At 39.4% G+C, this 24,660-nt stretch overlaps 2 protein-coding genes across 3 annotated transcripts in view; both read right to left on the minus strand.

Annotated features, from left to right (window-relative positions):
• Window positions 1-7,647, minus strand: part of camsap1a (calmodulin regulated spectrin-associated protein 1a) — a 30,622-nt gene extending 22,975 nt beyond the window's left edge. For both annotated transcript variants that reach the window (XM_067423183.1, XM_067423182.1), the window contains exons 1-2: window positions 7,228-7,647; window positions 6,026-6,183 (exon numbers count right to left, since the gene is read on the minus strand). In XM_067423183.1, the coding sequence (XP_067279284.1) occupies window positions 6,026-6,183; window positions 7,228-7,253 (184 nt within the window). In that variant the 5' untranslated portion in view covers window positions 7,254-7,647. The remainder of the gene's footprint in view (window positions 1-6,025; window positions 6,184-7,227) is intronic.
• Window positions 7,648-14,747: 7,100 nt separating this feature from the next.
• notch1a (notch receptor 1a) overlaps window positions 14,748-24,660 on the minus strand; it is a 35,026-nt gene continuing 25,113 nt past the window's right edge. Inside the window, exons 21-33 of the mRNA XM_067422694.1 lie at window positions 24,186-24,318; window positions 23,832-24,089; window positions 23,526-23,638; window positions 22,431-23,002; window positions 21,185-21,589; window positions 20,863-21,011; window positions 19,952-20,162; window positions 19,059-19,140; window positions 18,810-18,972; window positions 18,433-18,731; window positions 17,634-17,781; window positions 17,435-17,532; window positions 14,748-16,850 (exon numbers count right to left, since the gene is read on the minus strand). Coding sequence (XP_067278795.1) covers window positions 15,651-16,850; window positions 17,435-17,532; window positions 17,634-17,781; window positions 18,433-18,731; window positions 18,810-18,972; window positions 19,059-19,140; window positions 19,952-20,162; window positions 20,863-21,011; window positions 21,185-21,589; window positions 22,431-23,002; window positions 23,526-23,638; window positions 23,832-24,089; window positions 24,186-24,318 — 3,831 coding nt within the window. The 3' untranslated portion in view covers window positions 14,748-15,650. The remainder of the gene's footprint in view (window positions 16,851-17,434; window positions 17,533-17,633; window positions 17,782-18,432; window positions 18,732-18,809; window positions 18,973-19,058; window positions 19,141-19,951; window positions 20,163-20,862; window positions 21,012-21,184; window positions 21,590-22,430; window positions 23,003-23,525; window positions 23,639-23,831; window positions 24,090-24,185; window positions 24,319-24,660) is intronic.

Consider the following 24,660-nt stretch of genomic DNA (forward strand, 5'->3'; position numbering starts at 1 on the left):
TGCTAAATATAAAAAGAAAAGCAGATTCCACACCACAATGAAAATGGCAAAGTGGAACGATATCACTGGAATCCCTTTTTTTCCAACTGATGAATGATTAAAACATTTACAGCCAATCATAATCCATCCTGCTTTAAAGAGCTTGAGAATTATAAAGCGATATATAAAGCGACAGTGCGCTTTTAATAAACAAAGATATCGTGTGGATGCTAATATAGTTATGGTGCAAAAAGGCCATATGACGGCATCCTAACAACGCTCTGGTTGGCCGTTTGATGGATGTGAACGCGTGAGATCCGTTTGAAGGTGTGGACAGAGACAGAGGAAAGGTTTGAAATCAATCTGGAAATCTGGACTTGCCAAATTTAAGTCCAATCAGATTCATTTATTAGCATAGTGCTTTTCACATTAAGCATCCTTTCATAGCAGCTTTCCAGAAAGTCGTACTGTTATGTCAAAACTAAAGCCTTGGAGTTTTAACAGTTTTTGGGCTGGGCAATGTGTTTTCACTTGGCAATGCTCTGGAACTCAGTAAGTTCGTACTGTTTGCACAGAGTAAACTCTAGTATCCCTAAATGTTTCCCAAGACCTTTCAGATTACCATGGCACCACTTTCTTTTGAGATACACATTCAACCACAAACACATTTCATCTCCTAAACTGGCAGCTTGCAATGTAGACAACCTTTGATATCCCAGAATATTCAAATAATAAAAACATATGTATAATAAATACCATTTAATTTTTTATTTAAAAAAATAATAAGAATATGTTCAATTTAAAATATAAATATTAAAATACATTTTTGGAATACTATTAAATAATCCAAAATATATTATATTTTAATCCATATATACTATATTTACACACTAATATACAAAGAATATATTATAACAAAAATAAATAATATTTCTATTTTAGAATATTATATTTTAAATAATTCTGTGTGTGTGTGTGTGTGTGTGTGTGTGTGTGTGTGTGTGTGTGTGTGTGTGTGTGTGTGTGTGTGTGTGTGTGTGTGTGTGTGTCAGTACAGGCGTATATACAGTACAGCAGGCTTCACATTAATAAATAAAGGCTGACAGTCAGAAGTGGGTCACACACACGGAGGGTTTCCCTCACGATGACATCTGACCACACCTTCCACGCTGGACAAAGAGCTTGAGAGCAAAACTTCACATGAACCCGCAATATCACATCAAATTGTCTTTATCTCTGCTTTAGCTGAAGAGGCAGGTTCAGGTTTTAGACCGGTTTTTAAAAGGACAATCAGTCGAATACTATAACTCAACATTATACTGAAATATTAGAGTGCATGCAGCAACTGAACATTTAGATTCAGAATTGTTTATTTAAAAGATCTGCATTATGTAAAAGCTGTTTGGCATTTCAAACATAGACAATATATAAGACATTAGGCAAATGAGGGCTCTTCATTTAGATCCGCTTCCCTCATTCATATGCATGAGGTCGACAGGGCCAAAGAAATATTACAGATCAATAAGGATCTATAAACATAAATGACAAAGCTCATTTCAGATGGAAGTTTTCAAAATATAATTCTATACCTATATAATATCCATTAAATTTAAATAAAATCAGACATTAGAAAACCAAAAAACATCAAATTTTTCCAAATATTACATTAGCATCATCACAAAAAAGTAAACGGGATTATCACACAGCCAATATATAATATATTAGGGGTTTAACAATATATCACACAATATGGTGATTTGTGACAATCTGTATTGTGTATAGTTCACCAAAAATAAAAATTACTGTGTGAGAAACAATTCAAGTTTTTGAGTTTTAGTGTCAATTTTAAACTGCTATATATAATGTTGATGATGTATAATAATGCATTAGGGGAATATCTGTGGGTCCTGATAGTAACAAATGTCTTATGTTATACATTATTTTAAATGTATCTAGTCAGTGACACATCATGGATGTGCAGCCAACAAATCTGCAGAAACTGGATAATGCTATCATGACAATCACTGCATGGAAAGCCATATTTTTGTCCCTGTGGATGCCTGATGACATCTCTAATCACCGGCAGTTATCGACAGTTCGCAGCCTGGGTACTTCCCCAAGGCCACAGTTGTATAAAATCAAGCACTAGGCATGCAGACGCTTCTACAAACATTTGTGAAAGAATGGGTCGCTCTCAGGAGCTCAGTGTATTAAAGCGTGGTACAGTGATAGATTGTGCAATAAGTCCATTCATGAAATATCCTCACTACTAAATATTAATAATAGTTGTATTATAACATAGTGGAAGCATTTGGGAACAAAAGCAACTCAGCCACGAAGTGGTAGGCCACATAAAATCACAGAGCGGGGTCAGCGCATGCTGAGGCGCAAAGTGTGCAGAAGTCGCCAACTTTCTGCATAATCAATAGCTACAGACCTCCAAACTTTGTCCGACCTTCAGATTAGCTCAAGAACAGTGTGTAGAGAGCTTCATGGACGGGTTTCCATGACCGAGCAGCTCATCCATGCCTTATATCTCCAAGTGCAATGCAAAACGCAGGATGCAGTGGGGTAAAGCACACCACCACTGGACTCTAGAGTAGTGGAGACGTGTTCTCTGGACTGACCAATCACACTTCTCTGTCTGGCAATCCAATGGACGTGTCTGGGTTTGGTGGTTGCCAGGAGAACTGACTACATTGTGCCAAGTGTAATGTTTGGCGAAGGGGGATTATGGTGTGGGTTGTTTTTCAGGGGTTGGGCTTGGCTTCTTTGTTCCAGTGAAAGAAACTCTTAATGCTTCAGCATAACAACACATTTTGGGCAATTTCATTCTAGTCAAGTCCTCTTGTTCCAACATGACTGCGCACCAGAGCACAAAGCAAGGTCCATAAAGACATGGACGAGCGTGTTTGGTGTGAATGGCCTGCACAGAATCCTGACCTCAACCTGATATAACACCTTTGGGATGAATTAGAGCGGAGACTGAGAGCCAGGCCTTCTCGTCCAACATCAGGGCCTGACCTCACAAATGCGCTTCTAGAAGAATGGTCAAAAATTCTCATAAACACACTCCTAAAGCTTGTGGAAAGCCTTCCCAGGAGAGTTGAAGCTGTTGTAGATGCAAAGGGTGAGCCAACTCCATATTAAACCCTACGGATTAAGAATGGGATGTCATTAAAGTTCATGTGCATGTAAAGGCAGGCATCCCAAAACATATGGCAATACAGTGTATATATAGTGTCTGGCAATACAGTGTATATGCATGTGTGTGTGTGTGTGTGTTTGTGTCTTCTAGTGCCACACAAGGTAATTAGTCTAAGCATGGGTGTTTCAACTGCCAAGCTGATTCCAAGTCTTTTTTTTAGCAGTTCCCGACAATTAAATGTGCTGCCTGCACATTCCTGTGAACATCAACATTCATCAACTAGAACATTTCACAGCAATTTACAGTGTCATTAACTCACGAAAATCACATTTCCATGCAGTGTGTACCAAAATCCAGCACCTTGTTGAATCTATGCTATGAAGAATTAAGGCAGTTCGGAAGGCAAAAGGGGATCCAACCCGGTACTAATAAAGTGTACCTAAAAAAAAGTGTCCGGTGACTATACTATAAAGCTCTAATCTGCTAAGGAATGAAGATATTAAGATATTATAAACATTAGAATAATGATTTTCTGTAGAGCTGCTTTTAAACAATGAATATTGTTATGTACTACAGCTTATGTGATATTGTTAAGCGCTATAACTTAACATTCAAATCATATAGCCATGATGTCACCTATTGGCCATAACATACAAGTACTGTACATAAGGGTTATTGTATCAGCATTTTCAGTTTCAATGCAAAATGCAATCCAAACGGAGATTATTGATTCTACATAATGATCTATATTAAGACTGTATTTTGTTTTAAAGAAATCACCATGTTTATGAGACCTCCAGTTAAACAGAAATCCTTTAGCATCAGTCAGGGTTATCAGCACACCATACGCACGTTCACACACCGGTGCTCTCCCACAATCACACAAAGCTATTTCAGTCTGTAGGCTTTGTGATGTAACACTGGCGGCGTTATTTCTGTCCCCTGATTAAACTCAAGACACTGCTAGAAGAAAACACACACCCATCATCATCATCATCATCATCATCATCATCATCACCTTCCTCCCTGCCAATCAAATCCAGTGTTTCACATGCACAAATGTTTTTTAGTACATTACTACTCTAGTTATATCATATGAAATGCACATGATTATCTTGAAATCTTAAGAACAGCAGCTACGCAAATTTTCCATTTGCTTTTCCATTTGAGGTAACTAGAGAGTACGCAAGCTTGTTGTGTTTTCAGCGTCTGCGTCTCACTATGTGAGGTCATGAACACATGCACTTCATCTCCAGAGCTGATCTAGATTTTAAACTGACAGAACAAGTTCTGGACTCCATCGCAGCTTTCATTGGCCATAAACCGCCCAATAGGACGTCTGGACGACATGTAAAGCCAATCAATCACTTTTTGTTACGCATACATTTCACATTTTGTTACGCGTCGTGTGTAGGGGCTTGAAAATGCAAAGTCGATGTCCCTGCATTTACAGACCTGCGTGCATCTAATAAATCATTAATACAAGAAGGCTGTACAGGTTTATTGCAACAATGGTGCTGTGAACATCGCATCGCATACGAAAATCCAGCTGATAAGCGCTCATTATTACATTGTTTTTTCGATCACACACGTTTTTTTTCCTCCATGAAGGGGTTTGGCATCCCATTGGCTTTGTTTCCAGGTGCACCATTAAAGTAGCCTGACAAGCCAGACCCACATCAAGATGTTTGGTCTGGAAACTCACCATAGACAGCTCAATCCGAGGGGCGGGATAAACGGTTGTCTTTCAAACTCCCTCTGCACGCGATAGGATAGCGCTACACCAACCAGAGCAACGAAGGTGAAGCAGAGCTTGTTGACAGATTAAACATTCGCTGTATCCGGTCAGCAAAACCCCGAACACATCTTCTCTTTTTAAGAATGACTTCAGTGCCGTTCTTTGTTCTTTTCTCAGAGAAAAGCTCAACTCCAAGTCTTCCAGAGTCGCGGTCAAAGCTGATTGGAAAGACCGCCGCCGTTCGCCAGCTTCTGTGTTTACTAGAAGCACGCAAACGCAACTCGGCCGTCGTCATTATGGCCCCGCCCACCGGCTCTATACACGATGTGATTGGCCCGGCAAGAGTTAGGCGAATACAGCTCAGAAGGGTATTGAGAGTTGCTAGACGACACTCGCGAGCAGATTAACCTCAAAACTCTCATTTTGGTTGCTATTTGCATCAGATGTTCAGCCAGATTAGAGCTGCTCTAAAAGTTACTTTATGAGCATTTCACAGTTTAATTCGATAAAAAACTATCATCATAAGGTCTTCGCGAATACCCATCAAAATTAAATGATGATTGATTCTGCATGATTCTTTCATCTTAACAGTAAATCATAAATACAAAAAGACAAAAAAAGATATAGAAAGATTTCATATATGGTCCTAAAACTGTCATTTTTATTAAACTTTAAATAAATTGTTCTTAAATTGTATGTTTCATGATTCCAATTAATTAGATGTGTTTTTATTACTAAAAGTTAATTTAACCCTTAAAATGGAATCCAGAAAAAAATTATTTTTGGGGAAAAAAAAAAGGAATTTCATAGGGCCCTAGTTCATGCATCAATCACAATAATTTATTCCAAAGGTTCTGCTCAACTCTGGGAGAACGTCCAGTCCTTCCCAGCCTCTCTTCTGGTCAGTCTGCAGCAGCGGTCACTGTGGACTCTGAGAACTGCTGACTAAGAAGCTACACACAAACACACAAACACACACACAACTTCTGCCACATCAGAACTATATTACTCTGCCAGCATCCAAAAGCAAGCAGTTCAACAGAAGTCAAACAAGAGTGTGTGGTGTCCAGAAGGAAGTGTACAGCACTAAGAACGGAGTTTCTATGGTTTTGGGGAACCTCTAAATATAAGGAGGAATTGCAGAAGAGAGATGCACTTACCTTCACCGTACGCTTTTGCGAACAGCCAGCGGAGGTTAGCTTCTATCTTAGCTCGGGCCGAGTCGTACATTTCCAGCGGCACGATTTCAAGTCCTCCCTCAACCGAATCCGCTCTTCTCGGGCCACCGTCCCCACCTGCGAGCGCTCCTACATCCATCCTAAACACACAAGAGGCATGGAAACATCGTAAACGAACAATTCATCCAACAACAAAATAAGACAATTCCTTCAAAGTTATCTGACAAAACATCCACACAGCTCTTTTACATATGAGGAAAATGACAAAGTATGCACAAAATGAATTACTGCATTTTTTGTTTTCTATTCCTCATAAAGTGATCATGACTTTAGACTTTGATGGTGCTTTCTTGTCTTTTTTTAGAACTTGAGTCATATATACAAAGTTTGGAAAACACAAGGTATAGAGATTGAACTTTACTGTAAATCAGTAAAAAAAAAATTTAATTCATTGGTTGACCATTATTGGTCAACCAATATGGTGCCATTATATTCCATGATATACTTTATATTTTTATTATCACTTATTCTCATTCTCTCATTACTCGTCACAATTAATCGCTTTGTGTTTACATAATATGTGTGTATAATGTGTATATATTTAACACATTTTGCATGTATATACTGTATATATACTGTATATATATATATATATATATACACACACACACACACATTTCTTTAACATTAACATAAAATAATATTTCAATAGCTAGCTTGTACAAAACATGTTGTCAACAAGTACTTCTGCACATTTGACACATGAAACTTTGATTGTGATGTATGTACCATGGTACTAACAAAGTACATAGTGTATAAAGAAGCATACTAAGCGTATTAATTAAATAAAGACAGTTTGCAGTTAATGGTCAATACTACACATAGTAATACTCAATGTTCAATACTACACAGTGTAATAGCAGCAAAACAGCAGAGGCCCAGTCAGACAAACCAACACCCGGATCCAGACCGAACAATGAACGAGTTACAGAAGAACAACCCCCCAATAGCCCGAGATGAGAAGATCAGCACTGATGAATGACTACTCAAAGTAATGAATGAATGTTTGTGAAACATATGATGCATTTCTTGTGCAATCCTCAATGCGTGCTCAGCAAACGAGAGATTATGAATGAACGGAGCTGCTTTACTATCACTATCACAGAAATATAATCTGACTGCACCTGTCAGCGGCCAGAACCAGTGACATCAGAGACGCTCGCGCGACCCGAACACCATCAGAGCGAAATTTACCTCGATCCCCGCGTAAAATCCACAATCCAGCTTTGAGGATGCGCGGATATTCCCGACGCTTTTCCCGAAGGCTCTTCCAGGCGTCGGATCGTTCCCCTCCCCGCCCAGCAGCGCAGTCAGTCCAGCGCGAGCGAGCGAGCGCGGCCTCCGCTACATGGCGCGCCGCGAGATATTCAGCAATTATGACGTAAACGGACAGAACACGTTTTCAAAAATTTCCCAATTTAAAAATACATTTCTGCTCGTGTCTCTTCTGCCACCCGGGCGCTCGCTCATTGTCTGGCTGCCGTTGTCATGGGAGACGCCGTGGCCAGCCGCTGTTATTGTCACTATGGATATATATGCAAGCTCATTGAAGGACAGCGCGCATGCGCGCGTGCGTACAGGCGCGTCCCCAAATGATACAGGCCACATAATCAATGATGCCTTTCTAATATATTTGACCAAATGTCACTTTCAGAGACTACTACTACAAAAAATAAATAAAAATAATAATAAATAAATAAATAAAAATGCACACAAATAATAATAAACACTTAATGGTTTTGTTGACTGAGGTGTGGCTGTATTCAGATTCAGATACACAGGTTAAGAGACTGTCTACAAAGTATTTAATATCTTTATACCTAAATTATTCGGATTTTTACATGAATACCTGGCATTTTTTATATTTATTTTTGTAGTTGTAGTCATTATATCCATTGAATATTCCTTATTCAAAAAAAGTTTTGTTTGTTTGTTTATTTATTTATTTATTTATTTATTTTAAAAACATGTAAAAAATGTATGTACATGTACACAACTGTACAGGAAAACAATGAGTACTTACGGATATAATTATATATATATATATATATATATATATATATATATATATATATATATATATATATATATATATATATATATATATATATATATATATATATATATATATATATATATATATATAAAAAGGGCCTATAAGAATAGTTTTGTTCAGGCTGACGTGAACAAAACTATTCTTATAGTCCCTTTAAGAACATTTCATATTACAAATATCTGAGATTGTCTATCTTAAAGAAGGTTTTATATAGATCAAGAAGATGAATAAGACCTTGAAATCGCACATTTTCAGGGAAATATGAAGCAGGGGGTTTCTCAGCTGGTGTGGGAAACAGCGCCCCCTGCCGCAGATGAGGGTAATGTGCAGCTGTGTTCAGTCACAGAGGGCGAAGCAGGACAGCACCAGCTCTTCTGACCGGGGTTATCATTGACCAAATCCCTTGTGCATTCTTAACCGAACCCCTGCTGAGAATTCTGGGAACCATCGATTCATGGTAGGTGACAGATGAGCTTTAGTTTTATGTATGTAAAGGACATTGGATTAAAGGGATAGTTCACCCAAAAATGAAAATCCTGTCATCATTTACTCACCCTCATGTCGTTCCAAACCAGACTTTCGTTAATCTTCAGAACACAAATGAAGATCTTTTGATGAAATCTACGAGATTTCTGTCATTGACAGCTACACAACTTCCACAAAATTTTAAGTCCCAGAAACGTAGTCAAGACATGACAAGTAATCCATGTAACTCCGGTGGGTTAACCTTCATTTTATGAAGCAACACAAGTGTTGTTGTTGTTGTTGTTGTTTTCCCGCAAAAAACTAATTAATAATTTACCACACTGTAAAAAAATTCATGTCTGACTGATCACATCCACATTTTTCATCTGGTCAAATTGAATTTCTGTGAAATAACTTTTTACAGAAATTTAATTTGGCCAACTGAAAAAAAATTAGATGTGATCAGTCACTAGAAAATTCTCAATTGAAGACCTGAAGTTTTTTTTACAGTGCACTTTATTTACAAAATATTATTCTCAGACGCAGTTCACACATGAGGGTGAGTAATTAAAGACAGATGTTTTGGTAACACTTTAGAATACTGTTCCTTCTTTAATGAATAACTATACAGGAACAAATGAGTAATGCAATATTAACAATATAATTACTATAAACGAACAAGAAACTCTGATTGACGAATTAATAAGTAATAACGCTCAGTTGAATGTGGTAGTTCACTTGTAGCTAGTTTTTTTTTCTTCCATAAATCCTAGAGGACTACTAAGAACATACTAACAAAACCTCGGTTCTTGAGAATAAGGGATTGTGTATTGTGTAGTAAGGCGCTATGGGAATACTCCTTTTTCCAGAAATATTGAAACCACACTGCCACCGCACAGCCAACATAGTATTGAGCTTATGCTCGCGCTGATTGGTTGGGCTGTGTGAACTGCAGGAACCCACGGGGACGTGGCGTATCTGCCTGAACCAATCGGCACACTTCCCACCGAGCAGAAAATGGGCATGCCTTTACTATATAAGTCGTAAAGCCAATAGCACGGCCTTCTACGCAATACTTATTCTTAAGGAACTGAGGTTATGTTAGTAACCGAGTATGTTACCTTTTCGAAACGTTCACTTGTATTAGCAAGTAGCAAGACGGGGGGAATGCATATGAGGGAGGCTGACATTCTTCTTTCAGACAAATTCAATCAGAGTTATATTAAAAAATGTCCTGGCTAATCCAAGCTTTAAAATGGGAATGAATGGGAGGCCAAGATTTGAAGCCATGCACTCGTGTAAATAAAATATCCATATTTAACATGTTATTAAGTAACATATCTAGCTTCCTCCAGACCGTCTTCCATATTCAACTTACAAAAAAAACGCAACTGGCGCAACGATGGCAGTGGACGTAGCGTAAGCATTTTGAACTGCGAGAGGCGCTACACTTTCTTTGTAAGTTGAATACAGAAGGCGGTCTGGAGGAAGCTAGATATTTTACTTTATAAAGTAAAATATGGATATTTTTCTTACATAAATGCATGGCTTTGCTTCAGAAGGCCTTTATTAACCTCCAGAGAAGTGTGAAGCACTTTAAAATGGATGGATGAACTTTTATTTACATTTAATCATTTAGCAGACGCTTTTATCCAAAGCGACTTACAAAAAAAGGGGAGAGCAATAAAAGCAAAGAAACAAACAAGGCCAACAACCTGTAAGAGCTGTAAGAAATCTCAATTAATTAGCACAGTACACAAATTATTATTATTTTTTTTAATTTTTTTTTTGGGGGGGGGACAAACAAACAAAAATTAATAGATAGGTAAGTGCTATTCTTTATTGGTCAGGTGCAATTGGAAAAGATGTTTCTTAAGATGTTTTTTAAAAATGGCTACAGACTCAGCAGCACGAATTGAGATCGGCAGGTCATTCCACCAGGTAGGAACGGTCCAGGAAAATGTCCGTGAGAGCGATTTCATGCCTCTTTGGGATGGAACCACGAGGCGTCGCTCCCTCGCAGAACGCAAGCTTCTGGAGGGTGTGTAAGTCTGAACAAGTGAGTTTAGGTATATTGGTGCAGAGCCAGAGGTTGTTTTGTAGGCGAGAACTAGTACCTTGAATTTGATGCGAGCAGTTATTGGCAACCAGTGCAGTTTGATGAAGAGAGGCGTAACATGCGCTCTCTTTGGCTTATTAAAGACCACTCTCGCCGCTGCATTCTGGATCAGCTGCAAGGGTTTGATAGTGCATGCTGGAAGCCCAGCCAGAAGAGCATTACAATAATCCAGTCTGGAGAGAACAAGAGCTTGAACCAGGAGTTGTGCAGCCTGTTCTGATAGGAAGGGTCTAATCTTTCTAATGTTGTATAAAGCAAATCTGCAGGACCGGGCTGTTGCAGTAATGTGGTCAGTGAAGTTTAACTGGTCATCAATCACAACTCCAAGGTTCCTTGCTGTCCTGGATGGAGTTATGGTTGATGAACCAAGCTGAATGGAGAAATTTTGATGAAGTGCTGGGTTGGTTGAGAAAACAAGTAATTATTTTTTGCAAGATTGAGTTTAAGATGATGCTCTTTCATCCAGTCAGAAATGTCTGTCAGACAGGCAGCGATACGAACACTGACTGTAGGATCATCTGGTTGAAATGAGAAGTAGAGTTGAGTGTCATCAGCATAGCAGTGATAGGAGAAGCCGTGTTTCTGAATGACAGAACCTAATGATGACATGTAGATGGAGAAGAGAAGTGGTCCAAGCACTGAGCCCTGGGGAACTCCAGAAGCTAGATTATGTGACTTAGACACTTCACCTCTCCATGACACCCTGTAGGACCTACCAGAGAGGTAAGACCTGAACCACTGGAGAGCAGATCCTGAGATCCCCGTCCTCTTAAGTGTTGACAGGAGGATCTGGTGGTTAACTGTGTCAAAAGCAGTAGACAGATCCAGCAGAATGAGCACTGAGGATTTGGAAGCTGCTTTTGCCAGTCTCAGTGCCTCAGTTATCGAGAGCAAGGCAGTCTCAGTCGAATGGCCGCTTTTGAAGCCGGATTGGTTGTTGTCCAGGAGGTTGTCCCGTTCAAGAAACATAGAAAGTTGATTGAACACAACTCGCTCAAGGGTCTTTGCAATGAAAGGCAGAAGGGATACCGGTCGGTAGTTTTCTAAAAGTGCTGGATTCAGAGAGGGTTTCTTAAGCAGTGGGGTTACCCGAGCCTGCTTAAATGCTGTGGGAAAGGTTCCCGTGTGAAGAGAAGTGTTGACAATGTGATTGAGTGCAGGAGTGATTGAAGAAGAAATAGCCTGAAGGAGGTGAGTGGGTATAGGATCAAGTGGACAGGTAGTAGGATGATTGGAAAGGATGAGTTTAGAAATATCTGCCTCGGAGAGTGGAGAGAAGGATGGAAGCGTGTTCATGTTAGTTGTTGAGATGTGCGTGTCAGTTTGGGGTGACGAGAACTGGTTGCTGATGAGAGATGTTTTGTTTGTGAAAAATGATGCAAAGTCATCAGCTGTAAGAGTTGATGAACGAGGGGGAGGAGGAGGACAAACGAGAGAGGAGAATGTTTGAAAGAGTGTGGGCTTCAAATTCTGGGCTTCAAATTCTGCCATTCACTGCCATTATAAAGCTTGGAAGAGCCAGGACATTTTTTAATATAACTCTGATTGTATTCATCTGAAAGAAGAAAGTCATATACACCTAGGATGGCTTGAGTCATTAGCTAAGTTTAAAAACAGAACATCCTGACACAGTCTCGAAGTCCATTTGAAAGCCAAAATGTGCATGTATAATGACTATCAACAAACACTGTCTGATGCATATCAATTAATCAGACACTTCCGGTTCACTGCACGAGTTAATCGATTAAACGGTCACACTGGGGGAAACACACTCTGTCGGGAACAGAATAAACCAAAAGATATTTTAAAGAATGAGATTCTAACTTACTAATATGTGCAGAGCAAAACCATGCACATGAACCTGTTATTATTTCATATTTGATAGTGCAGATTTAATTTCAGATCCATTATGTTGTAGTGCACTTTCCCAGGCTGTAAATGGAGGGTTGCAGGTCAATAAGGTGCCTCGTTCAGCCTTTAAATAGCAGACGGAGGTGAAGTAGTGAAAAATTAATTCCCTGAATGTCACTGGTTCCACTTCAATCTGGGAGAAGCATTTACTCATCCATCCAGAGATGCTTTTGGGTCATCCTTTTCAAAATAACCACATGGAATATATCCAGTGTGTGAGAAATTAAAACATACTACATATACAGTCTTGTTCAAAATAATAGCAGTACAATGTGACTAACCAGAATAATCAAGGTTTTTCGTATATTTTTTATTGCTACGTGGCAAACAAGTTACCAGTAGGTTCAGTAGATTCTCAGAAAACAAATGAGACCCAGCATTCATGATATGCACGCTCTTAAGGCTGTGCAATTGGGCAATTAGTTGAATTAGTTGAAAGGGTTGTGTTAAAAAAAATAGCAGTGTGGCATTCAATCACTGAGGTCATCAATTTTGTGAAGGAACAGGTGTGAATCAGGTGGCCCCTATTTAAGGATGAAGCCAACACTTGTTGAACATGCATTTGAAAGCTGAGGAAAATGGGTCGTTCAAGACATTGTTCAGAAGAACAGCGTACTTTGATTAAAAAGTTGATTAGAGAGGGGAAAACCTATAAAGAGGTGCAAAAAATGATAGGCTGTTTAGCTAAAATGATCTCCAATGGCTTAAAATGGAGAGCAAAACCAGAGAGACGTGGAAGAAAACGGAAGACAACCATCAAAATGGATAGAAGAATAACCAGAATGGCAAAGGCTCAGCCAATGATCACCTCCAGGATGATCAAAGACAGTCTTGAGTTACCTGTAAGTACTGTGACAGTTACAAGACGTCTGTGTGAAGCTAATCTATTTTCAAGAATCCCCCACAAAGTCCCTCTGTTAAAAAAAAGGCATGTGCAGAAGAGGTTACAATTTGCCAAATAACACATCAACTGGCCTAAAGAGAAATGGAGGAACATTTTGTGGACTGATGAGAGTAAAATTGTTCTTTTTGGGTCCAAGGGCCACATGCAGTTTGTGAGACGACCCCCAAACTCTGAATTCAAGCCACAGTACACAGTGAAGACAGTGAAGCATGGAGGTGCAAGCATCATGATATGGGCATGTTTCTCCTACTATGGTGTTGGGCCTATTTATCGCATACCAGGGATCATGGATCAGTTTGCATATGTTAAAATACTTGAAGAGGTCATGTTGGCCTATGCTGAAGAGGACATGCCCTTGAAACGGTTGTTTCAACAAGACAATGACCCAAAACACACTAGTAAACGGGCAAAGTCTTGGTTCCAAACCAACAAAATTAATGTTATGGAGTGGCCAGCCCAATCTCCAGACCTTAATCCAATTGAGAACTTGTGGGGTGATATCAAAAATGCTGTTTCTGAAGCAAAACCAAGAAATGTGAATGAATTGTGGAATGTTGTTAAAGAATCATGGAGTGGAATAACAGCTGAGAGGTGCCACAAGTTGGTTGACTCCATGCCACACAGATGTCAAGCAGTTTTAAAAAACTGTGGTCATACAACTAAATATTAGTTTAGTGATTCACAGGATTCACAAAAAAAATGTTTGTACAAAATAGTTTTGAGTTTGTACAGTCAAAGGTAGACACTGCTATTTTTTTTGAACACACCCCTTTCAACTAATTGCCCAATTGCACAGCCTTAAGAGCGTGCATATCATGAATGCTGGGTCTCATTTGTTTTCTGAGAATCTACTGAACCTACTGGTAACTTGTTTGCCACGTAGCAATAAAAAATATACTAAAAACCTTGATTATTCTGGTTAGTCACATTGTACTGCTATTATTTTGAACAAGACTGTATACTTCTAGATTTATTTACATAAAAATACTTTGTTAGGGGGTGTTTTTTTAAATTTTAGAAAATTGTTTATTTAAAATGTTTTTTCAGCTTCACCATCACAAGAATAAATTATATTATATATATATATATATATATATATATATATATATATATACATACACACACACATACATACATACATACACCTTTTTTTAAAGGCAAATCAAGGTCTGACGAGTAAAAGTTATGTCACCAAACGGTGTCCTTTATTGTGTCAAGAAAATGTACTTTACAAAAAACATTGAACAAAATACTTTTTTTCTCCACAAACTACAAGTCTGTCTTTTCATCTCATCATTAAAACATTCGATCTGCATTTATAAAACATAAAAAGTATGGAAAAGAACAATCACACCTCATGAGCACCAATGGTGTTAGCACACTGCAACACACACCTGTCTCTCTCTCTCTTTCACACACACACACACACAAACTCCTCTACATGTCTTAGAATATGTCCTACATGTCTACAGCAGGCAATAAATAACAGTGATTGCTACGCTACATATGGAAAAGCTCCCCAAAACACCTGATGCAAGGTACCATGGGAAAAAAGATTTGGGTTCTCAATGAACTCAGAACAGTGTCTACTTACAATACTCTGTAAAATAGTATAAATCAGTCATAAACCACTCTCTTTTATGTAAAAACACAAACAGACGTGTGTAGAGTGCGCATGTGTCCATTTGAATACATCCAAGATACAATAAAATCACAATATTAAGACTCTTTTTCTACTTTTTTGTTCACAGAAAACTATTTGTTTGGAAAAAGGACCATATAAAATCTAATTAATACTGAAATGTTAATTAAAAACAAAAGAACCAAAAAAAAAAAAAAAAAAATCTGGCAGCATCACAATATTCAAAATTATTTTCAGGACTGTTAATGGTCAAAATAAAAATAAAATACAGTATAAATTAAAAAAATCTTTTATATCTGTAGTCCAAAAGGCATATAAATAAATACAAAAAATAATAAAAATGGTTTATAGCATACAAAAATCAATAAAACCAATTCTTATCATTAATATAAAATCATTTAAAGAGTCTATTCGGCAACTCAGTCTAGCTTCTTGATGTTAAAGCCCCGCCTACTTGAAGGCCTCTGGTATATGGTTCATTTGCATACTGGTGGGTGGGCTTGAAATGCCCTCTGACCAGTCAGACAAGTTGGAATGTGGAGACGAGCTTGACCATTGGTCAGGAGAGCCAGGAGAGGGCGTGAGGAAAGGATGGTCAGGAACCTGCGGCTGGTGACTGGGCGTGTTGTCCATGGGGTTGGAATAACTATGTTGAGAAGGCGGAGTCAGAAACTGCGTGCTAGAAATGGGAGGAGCCATACGCTGGCTCTCCTGCGGTAAAATGGTCTGGATGGGGGCGTGTCCTGAGCCAGACTGAAGATCCAGCCCACTCAGGTCACCTAGGAAGTGATGAGAGAGGGCGTGGCCAGAGGAGACGTTGTTTTGGTGCTGCATGGGCGGCATATTCTGGCGAGCGTGGTTGGGAATCATATGTGACGCCGGGCCGAGGTGGCTAGTTTGCATTGTAGGATATCCCATGACCTGTGGCATACTGGTGGCAGAGAGCATTGTGGGTATCAGCTGTGTGAAGCCTGCCTGCTGTTGTTGCTGTTGCACCCTTTGCAGCCAATCACACGCCCCTGTTTGAGCTCCACCTCCATTGTTAGCCACTGGCATATGGGATAAGCGTGGAGGGGCGGAGTCAAACGCCTTCCCTAAACTTTGAAGAGCTCCGCCCATGTGAGAATCAGCCAATCCCTGGAGTTGATTCAAAGTGATGGGTGGGGACTGTTGAAAGGGTGACGTCATCATAGGCGGGGAGGAGACGTCTGACAGGTAACCGTGGGGTGACTCCAGCGAATCGACAGGCGAGAGGACGCCCACTTCCATAATCCCGCCGTTTTTGCCCTCTCCGTTCTTTTTCTTTTTCATTCTCATGTCTTTTCCACCGTCCTTCCCTCCTCCCACGCCTTTCCCTGCCGGTTTCCTCGCCTTCTTGGCCGTGTTGTTGTTGCCGCTGCCCGGGCTGGGTTTGATGCCCAGGTAGGTGTTGGGCGAGCAGAGGGGGGGCGATAAGGGCAGAGGGGGACTGCGAACCAGATTGTATTCTTCTAACAGACGGACGATGTCGTGGTGCATGCGCTCATGCGCGATGTCTCGGGGAAGCTGGTCTAGATGATCCGCAATGTCACGGTTGGCCAAGTGATCGAGCAGGACTTTAGCTGTCTCGTAACTGCCCTCACGGGCGGCCAGGAAAAGAGGCGTCTCCTCCTACAAAACAAGGTTATCATCATTAACTTTTTTTGCTAAATGAAATAAAGCTGAAATAAAATATTAATATCAGAGGAAAATCTTAAAAGTGGTCCTGGAGGGCCATGTCCTGCTGAGCTTAGCTCCAATCGCAATTAAGCACACCTGAACCAGCTAATCAATGCCTTTATAGGTCCGAGTAATACATTGATTAGCTGGTTCAGGTGTGTTGAATTGCGATTGGAGCTAAACTCTGCAGGACAGTGGCCCTCCAGGACCGAGTCTGGGGACCCCTGAACTAAAAAAAATAAATTAAAAAAAGACACGTAAATATATTATTTAAGGAAAAAAGCTTTTAAAAAAAAAGGCACATCAAAATAAAAAAAGTCATTAAAAAAATAATTCAAAAAGTTAAAATGAAATATAAAAAAAATCCTAATATTAAAAACTATAAATGCTATTTAAATATTACAAATATATTACATATTACAAATAATATATCAATGTAAAGTAAATAACACTGATACAAAAACACAGATTTTTAATCTGGAACAAATATTTTTTTATTTCGACCAATTATAAACTCATCGACTTCAAAAACCCACCTTGTTATTCTGCAGGTCTTTATTCGCTCCATTCTTCAAAAGAACGACAGCAGCGTCCACGTTATTAACCGCAGCCGCCCAGTGAAGAGCTGATTTACCTACAGATCATAAAAACAGTGAGAGTTATTGGAGACATCCATGCATCTTTTTCTTTTGAGAGAGATTTGGTTGAGAATATGATGTTTGTTTGAGATCATACCAGAATCATCAACAGCATTCGGATCCGCATGGCAGTTAATGAGCTCTTCCACCATTCCCTCGACAGCCAATCGGGTGGCCAGGATCAGCGGAGTCGTTCCGTCATGCATGCGGGCGTCCAGATCCGTCGCTCGGTTCCGAATGAGAATCTATTTCCAAACACAAAGCCATGTTTTAACATTATTCAGCAGCCAAGAGCATCTAGGAAACAACCTATAAATACCAAATGAGCACAAAACTATTATATATATATAAAATATATACTTTTAATATATTATTTAATTGTATTATAATAAGTGTCACCAACGAAAAGACATATATAAAAGATCAATTGCTATTTTATATGTAGTAGTTATTCATATTTTGAATTGCCTTTTATTTTTTTATATTTTTCATTTAAAGTCCTTGTACTTTTGTTAGTGAATATTTTATTATTATGAATATTTTAGCTTTAATTTATATTTCAGTTTTAGCAATTTTAGTACTTTGACAAATATATTTTAGTAATTTGCAAAAGCAACTTTTTTCATTTGTTAAAATTGTTCCATATATTTTATATTATTTAAGTTTTAATTCAATTACCCCAAAAATATTATTATAAATAAATATATTATTTTAATTAAAAGAAAATAACCAAATCATGTTTTTTTAACTACATATATTATTATTGAAATACTAGGTTAACATTTATGTCTCTAATGATATATAGAGCTGTTGTCGCTCTAACAAAAATATATTTAGTTTAAACCCTCCTAAATCATCATAATAAGCTGAATATAATCAGTATATTTGTTCTTTACCTGGAAGACACCCTGCGCATCAGCAGCGACGGCAGCATGGAGAGGCGTGCGGCCCATGTTATCCTGGACATTAGCATCAGCACACGACTCTAGCAGGCGTTTGGCCGCATCAGAGCGGGCGTAGCGGGCAGCCAGGTGCAGCGCGGTCTCGCCCGTCCGGTCCGTCTGATTGTGCAGGTTGGCACCGTGGTAGATGAAGTCCGTGATGACATCAGTGGAAGGATCGTCCTCTCCCTCGCCATTTTCATTCTCAACACCGCCGCCGCTGCACGACGCAATCATCAGTGGAGTGAAACCATCTACGAGAGAGACCAGAGAGTTTAAGAATAGTCCAGAGTTTACATCAGTGACACCCTGGTAAAGGTCTAAGAGCTTACCAGGCCCGCGGACGTTGACGTCCATGCAGTCGTTCTCAATCTCGCCCTGCGGTGGAGTCGGGGCCATAGAGTTCAGACGCAGGTCAGCAGCGTCCAGGTGCTGCTGCGTCCACTGGCGGTGATCCAGCTGACCCGTCATGTCCAGAATGGACTGCTCCTCAAACTACACACAAACAACACAGTTACAGATCCATCCGGGATTACATTGGATATAGCTTCACACAGTCTTTTAACAGCAAGCACACTCACCCGGAATCGTTTAGCGGTGTCATCTTCTGCCCATTCGCTCAGCTGTTCATCCATCAGAGAGCTGTCAGAGTTTTTCAGCGGCCTGATGGGATACAAAGTTGTGTTATCATTAATGAGATTGATAAAAGTGGAAAATTGTTACATGCAACTAAGTGACATCCATTTTTTTGGATTTTGGGGGCAAAAAAATTAATTTTACAAAAATATGACACTGTCCTGTTATATATTATTATACATTAAATATACATTTTATATGTTAATAAACTGCATTATAAATGTCATCTACACTTCATTAATGAAAACTATGATGAAAAATGTTTTTCCATGACTAAAATGAGATGACGATATGACACCAAGGTCATTAATATATCACAGTGGTGATATCAACAATATGCAATATCGTTGACAAAAAAAGATGAGACTGAATGTACTTATATTTTTACAAATAATATTTTGGGGAAAAAATGTAATATTACATACTGCTGTACGCAACAATTGTTGCGATTATAATTGTGCAAAATAATCGTAATTATCAATTTAACCATTATTCAGCATGCCAAAAAAAGCTAGACTAAAACTTGACTAAACAAAAACCAGACAAGGCTGTCTAAATTTGATCAAAACTAAAGTACATTTGAAACAGGACTAAGACTACATTTAAAAAATAGCTGACGAAATTAACACTAATTGTGATTTTGTTATGTGCGTTTTTCATTTATTTTAATTTTAGTAAATTAACTTTCAAACTTCAGCTTTCAAAATTAGTAAAATTAGCATTTCAACTTAAACCCATTTAATTTAGTGGCCAAGGCAACATTTCAATTTTTAATTTAAGTTTTTCATCTATTTTTTAAATAGGACACCGTCCCTTTAAATCAGAGTCGCACACTCACTTGAGTCCGACTGAATCCTCTCCGACTGGCTCCCTTCGTTTCTTTTTGGGTTCACTGACTTTAAATCCCTCTGGGAACCAAAGCTGGCCATGTTCCCTCTTCCTCTTCCTGGAGACCACGACGCCCACCGCCACCAGGGCCAAAACCGCCAGACCAAGAAGCACCAGAAACATGGGGTACATCTCCCCGTTCCCTGAAGGCTCATCCTCACCTGCACACAGACACAGTTAATAATGTAATAGGCCTGTTTGAGTTGCATAGAGTACAGTTCAGTGTTGTTATTGTTAACTAAAATCCTTAATAAAGCTGGAATTAGACTAAATATAAATATTACAAGAATAACTTTTTCAGTAAGTTGCCAAGCAACATCTCTAATTTTCCTGAAATAAAATTAAACATAAATAGTTATATAAAACAACTAATAAAAGTGACAAAAGCACAAAGTTACAAAAAAGTTTTTAAAAAAAGTTAAAATAAAATATAAATATTAGATGAACAAAAAAAACATTTATTTAATTTATATACAAAGGCAAAAAATTTAATTTTAAGTTGAAGTACTACAATTACTCAAACTGGTAAATAGAAATTAAAAAAAAAGATAAAAGAAACTAAATACTAAAATAAAGCTGAAATAAAATAAAACAAATATTACATTTCTAAACTTATTTTATTTAAATTAGTTGTCAAGCAACATCTTTAATTTTCATTTAAGTTCCACTAAAATTAGTAAAAACCAAAACTAAAATAACATAAATATTTGATTATAAAATTGAACTAAATGTTTTTAAATGTTGCCCTGGCTACTAACTGAAATAAGTTTAAATGGTATAATATTACCATTTTAATAAATACTATAATGGTATATAAATAACAGTAAAATAACCGTGTTTTGGCCTAAACATGGCACTCACTTGTGACGGCCTCGATGATGTAAGGAACATTGAGATTCCCGCTAGAGGCCAGCGCTCCGAGGAAAGCTGCCACATCTGTCGCGCTCTGGAAACACTCGTCAGACTGCTGGTAACACTGACGGTTGTCAATTTCCAGATAGACAATAGACCTGCAACACACAAACATGTAAACATTGTAATCAATGTTTACATTCAAACATTGTTTAAATGCTCATTGAAAATGGTACACAAAAAAACACATTCATTCATAATATAATGTAATATAACATTGTTAGTTGCATTTTATTAGTTTGATTTCTCATTTAAAATTCCATCCACTCACCCTTTGATCTCCATTTGATCGAGTTCTCGTCGTAGGCGGGGCTTCATGAATGACGTCAGGCTCCTCCTGGCTCTGTGGGCGGGGTCGGTCCAATCGGAGCGTTTGTGCTTATTCAGCTCGTGCTCGTTGCCGTAGTACGGGAAAATGAACGGCTCTCCGTTGGCGTCGCGGCGGAACACCACGTTCGTATGCAGCAGTCCGCTCAGTTCGCGGAGGAAAGATGAGGAACGGTTGTGAAGGTCTTCGGGTGTGATGTGCACCACTAATACCAGACTTCCCACGGCGAGTTTCTGAGGAACGTCATCAGCACAGTCTAGACCGTCCCATTCGCACTCCGCGTTGTTACAGCCCTGATCGCAGTGACCATCCGCATAGTGATCCCTACAGTACTGATCGTACAGTGGACTGGAGGGAGTGATTGAGGAGGAGGTTACAAATTAATGTCAAATTTTCCACTGATTCCTCTTTATGCATTTTTGACTGAATTTGAATATTATCATCACATTTATTAGGATTTTTCCATTAGAATGCACATTTTTCCAGAGTTAATAAAAGATTGTACAATTTCTATTAAAGGAACACTCCACCGTTTTTAGAAATAGTTGTTATTCAACTTCTTTCCTACATTTAGATATGTGGGCAGTTGCATTTTTGTCTCAGTGCATGCATTATTTGGCTGGGTTGCCACTAGCTTAGCTTAGCATAATGAATGTAATCCTATGTTGCCAGCTAGCATGTCCCAAGTAATAGTGATATCACGCAACACATTGCGATGGCTCAACAGCTGGAGGACGTGAGGATGAGAGCCGTGATATCTCTGTGCCCAAGTAGCAGTGCTTCGCCTGTGCTTCCCCATAATATAGTCCACAGTCAATATCTGCCTAGGAAATCGCCTAGTCTTAATCTGCATCGCTATTTGTACTCGTTGTGAATACGCAGGCCACAAGAAGTAATTACGTGGGTGTGGGGGTTTTTTTTGGATCACTATTTCTTGGGACATGCTAGCTGGCAACATAGGATTCCATTCATTATGCTAAGCTAAGCTAGCAGCTAAACTAAAACAATCCATGCACTGAGACAAAAATGCATTTGCCCACATATCTAAAAATGTAGGAAAGAAGTTGAATTAGTCTTATTTATAAAACTGTGGAGTGTTCCTTTAAAATTGGTGCCTAACAATAAAGCAAAATATATATCAAAATTAAATAACAGCAAAAAATAATAAAATCAAATGAATTTGACTTACTTGCATTGCCCCTCCAGTCTTTGACAGTCGAATCCATCATATAAGCAGCCAGCGTTGGCGCACTGCTCATCGCATTTTCCATCGTTGAAGTACCTCCAACACTGCAGGGCGGCGCTACAGTTCTGCCACGGGTCGTCGAAGTTTAGAGAGCAGTCGCCGCCGTCCCATCCGCAAGCGTGATTGTTACACTGCGTATCGCAGATGGCATTTCCGCCTCTGCCTTCACACTGAGCAATTTCACATCTAGTCTCAACCTCCGGGGGCGGGGCGATGTCCCGCCCCTGCCCTCCATTGAAGGAGTAGTCAAGGATGTGGCAAAGGAGTCCGTTGAAGTTGGCGGGGCAGGAACAGCGGTAGAACGGAGCATCGTTTATCGGCTGGCAAGTGCCCCCGTTGTAGCAGGGGTTGGTGAGGCACGGCGAGTCCATCCGAGTTTGGCACTCATGCCCACTGAAGCCCGGCGGACAGAGGCAGCGAGGACTCAGGTGGCCGGAGACGCAGGTGGCACCATTGCGACAGCGCAGGGAGCCGCAGGACTGAGCGTCGTATTCGCAGGAGGAGCCAGAGAAACCCTGAGAGAACGACTGGTTAGAAAGTGTATCGTGTATGGAGCTCTCGAGCACCAATGGTGTTCATGTGGTGTGAAAGGTTTAGTTCACCAAAAAATTTAAATTCCCTGATTAATTACTTACCCTAATGTCGTTCGACACCCGTAAGAACTCCGTTCATCTTCAGAACACAAGTCAAGATATTTGTGTTGAAATCCGATGGCTCAGAAAGGCCTTCATTGACACAAATATCAATTCCTCTCTCAAGACCCATAAAGGCACTAAAGACGTTGTTACAAAGCCCATCTCACTACAGCGGCTCTACAATCATTTTATGAAGACACGAGAATAGTTTTTGTGCGCAAAAAACACCTAAATATCGGATTTCAACAAAAATATCTTCATTTGTGTTCCGAAGATGAACGGAGGTCTGACGGGTGTCTACCGACATTAGGGGGAGTCATTAATGACAGAATTCTTTTTTTGGGGTGAACTAACCCTTTAAGAAATTTAAAATCGCAGCAAGATTTTTAAAGTTTTTACTCACCGGCTGACACTTGCAGATGTATCCGTGTTTGGTGTTGCTGGCTACAGCACACGTTCCTCCATTTTTGCATGGCGTGTCCTTGCAGCCGTTGAACACAGTTTCACAGCGCTTGCCTGTGGATTAAAAAAAATAAGTCACCCTCAAAAAGCAATAAATAATAAATATATTTTTAAATGGTAAATTATATCTGTGAAGTACAATTCTAAATATGCTTAATCAGTTTTTGTTATACTGATTTTAATTTATTATTAATTTATTAAAATGATTTATAATACATATATGAAATGTTATATATTTTGTTGGTACCGGTGTATCCCGTACGGCACTCGCAGCGGAAGTCGTTGTTGAGCTGTACGCAGTTGTAGGATCCGTTGGGGTCACAGGGGTCAGACAGACACTCGTTGACGTCACCTTCGCAGCGCTCGCCTACAAAACCGGCCGGACACACGCAGCCGTAACCGCCTACACGATCCACGCAGCGGCCGCCGTTAAAGCACCGCGGCTCGCCCGTTAACGGATCCACGGCCGGGGAACAGTCATCGACGTCAATCTCACAGTGAACGCCTGCAAACACGGGCAGAGAAAGCAAATCAAAACAATTCTCCAAATGAATATGTAATGATGGATCCGGCGTATGTGAGCGTGTGAATGTGGCCGTACCTTGTGTCCCCCGTGGGCAGGAACATTTGTATGTGTTTATAAGGTCGATGCAGGTTCCTCCGTTCTGGCAGGGTTGAGACAAACACTCGTTTATCTCCTTGCTGCAGTTGACCCCGTGATATCCAGGAACGCACTGAAAGAGAGAAGCAGATGTTAAACTGATGTTAAAGGTGTCATGAACTGGCTTTTCTTTAATGTTATCCTGTTGTCTGAGGTCAACTAATGATGTGCGTGTTTTTTACATTCAAAAACATCATGACTAATAAGTAATAGGCTATTTTCTACACTTGTTTTGAGGCTGTCTTCAAAACGCTGGGTTTTGATGGGCGTGCAGCAATGGAGACTTGGAAGTAAACGCTCACGGCTAGGATTGGATAAGATTTGCATATGGAATGACCTTCAGCTCTAGTTCAGTTCACATGAAGATCTGAAGTAAGCTTATGCAGCAACTATTCTTTCACAACCAGGAATAGCG

Source organism: Pseudorasbora parva, chromosome 18 (genome assembly GCF_024679245.1).
Source record: "Pseudorasbora parva isolate DD20220531a chromosome 18, ASM2467924v1, whole genome shotgun sequence".
Classification (NCBI taxonomy): domain Eukaryota; kingdom Metazoa; phylum Chordata; class Actinopteri; order Cypriniformes; family Gobionidae; genus Pseudorasbora; species Pseudorasbora parva.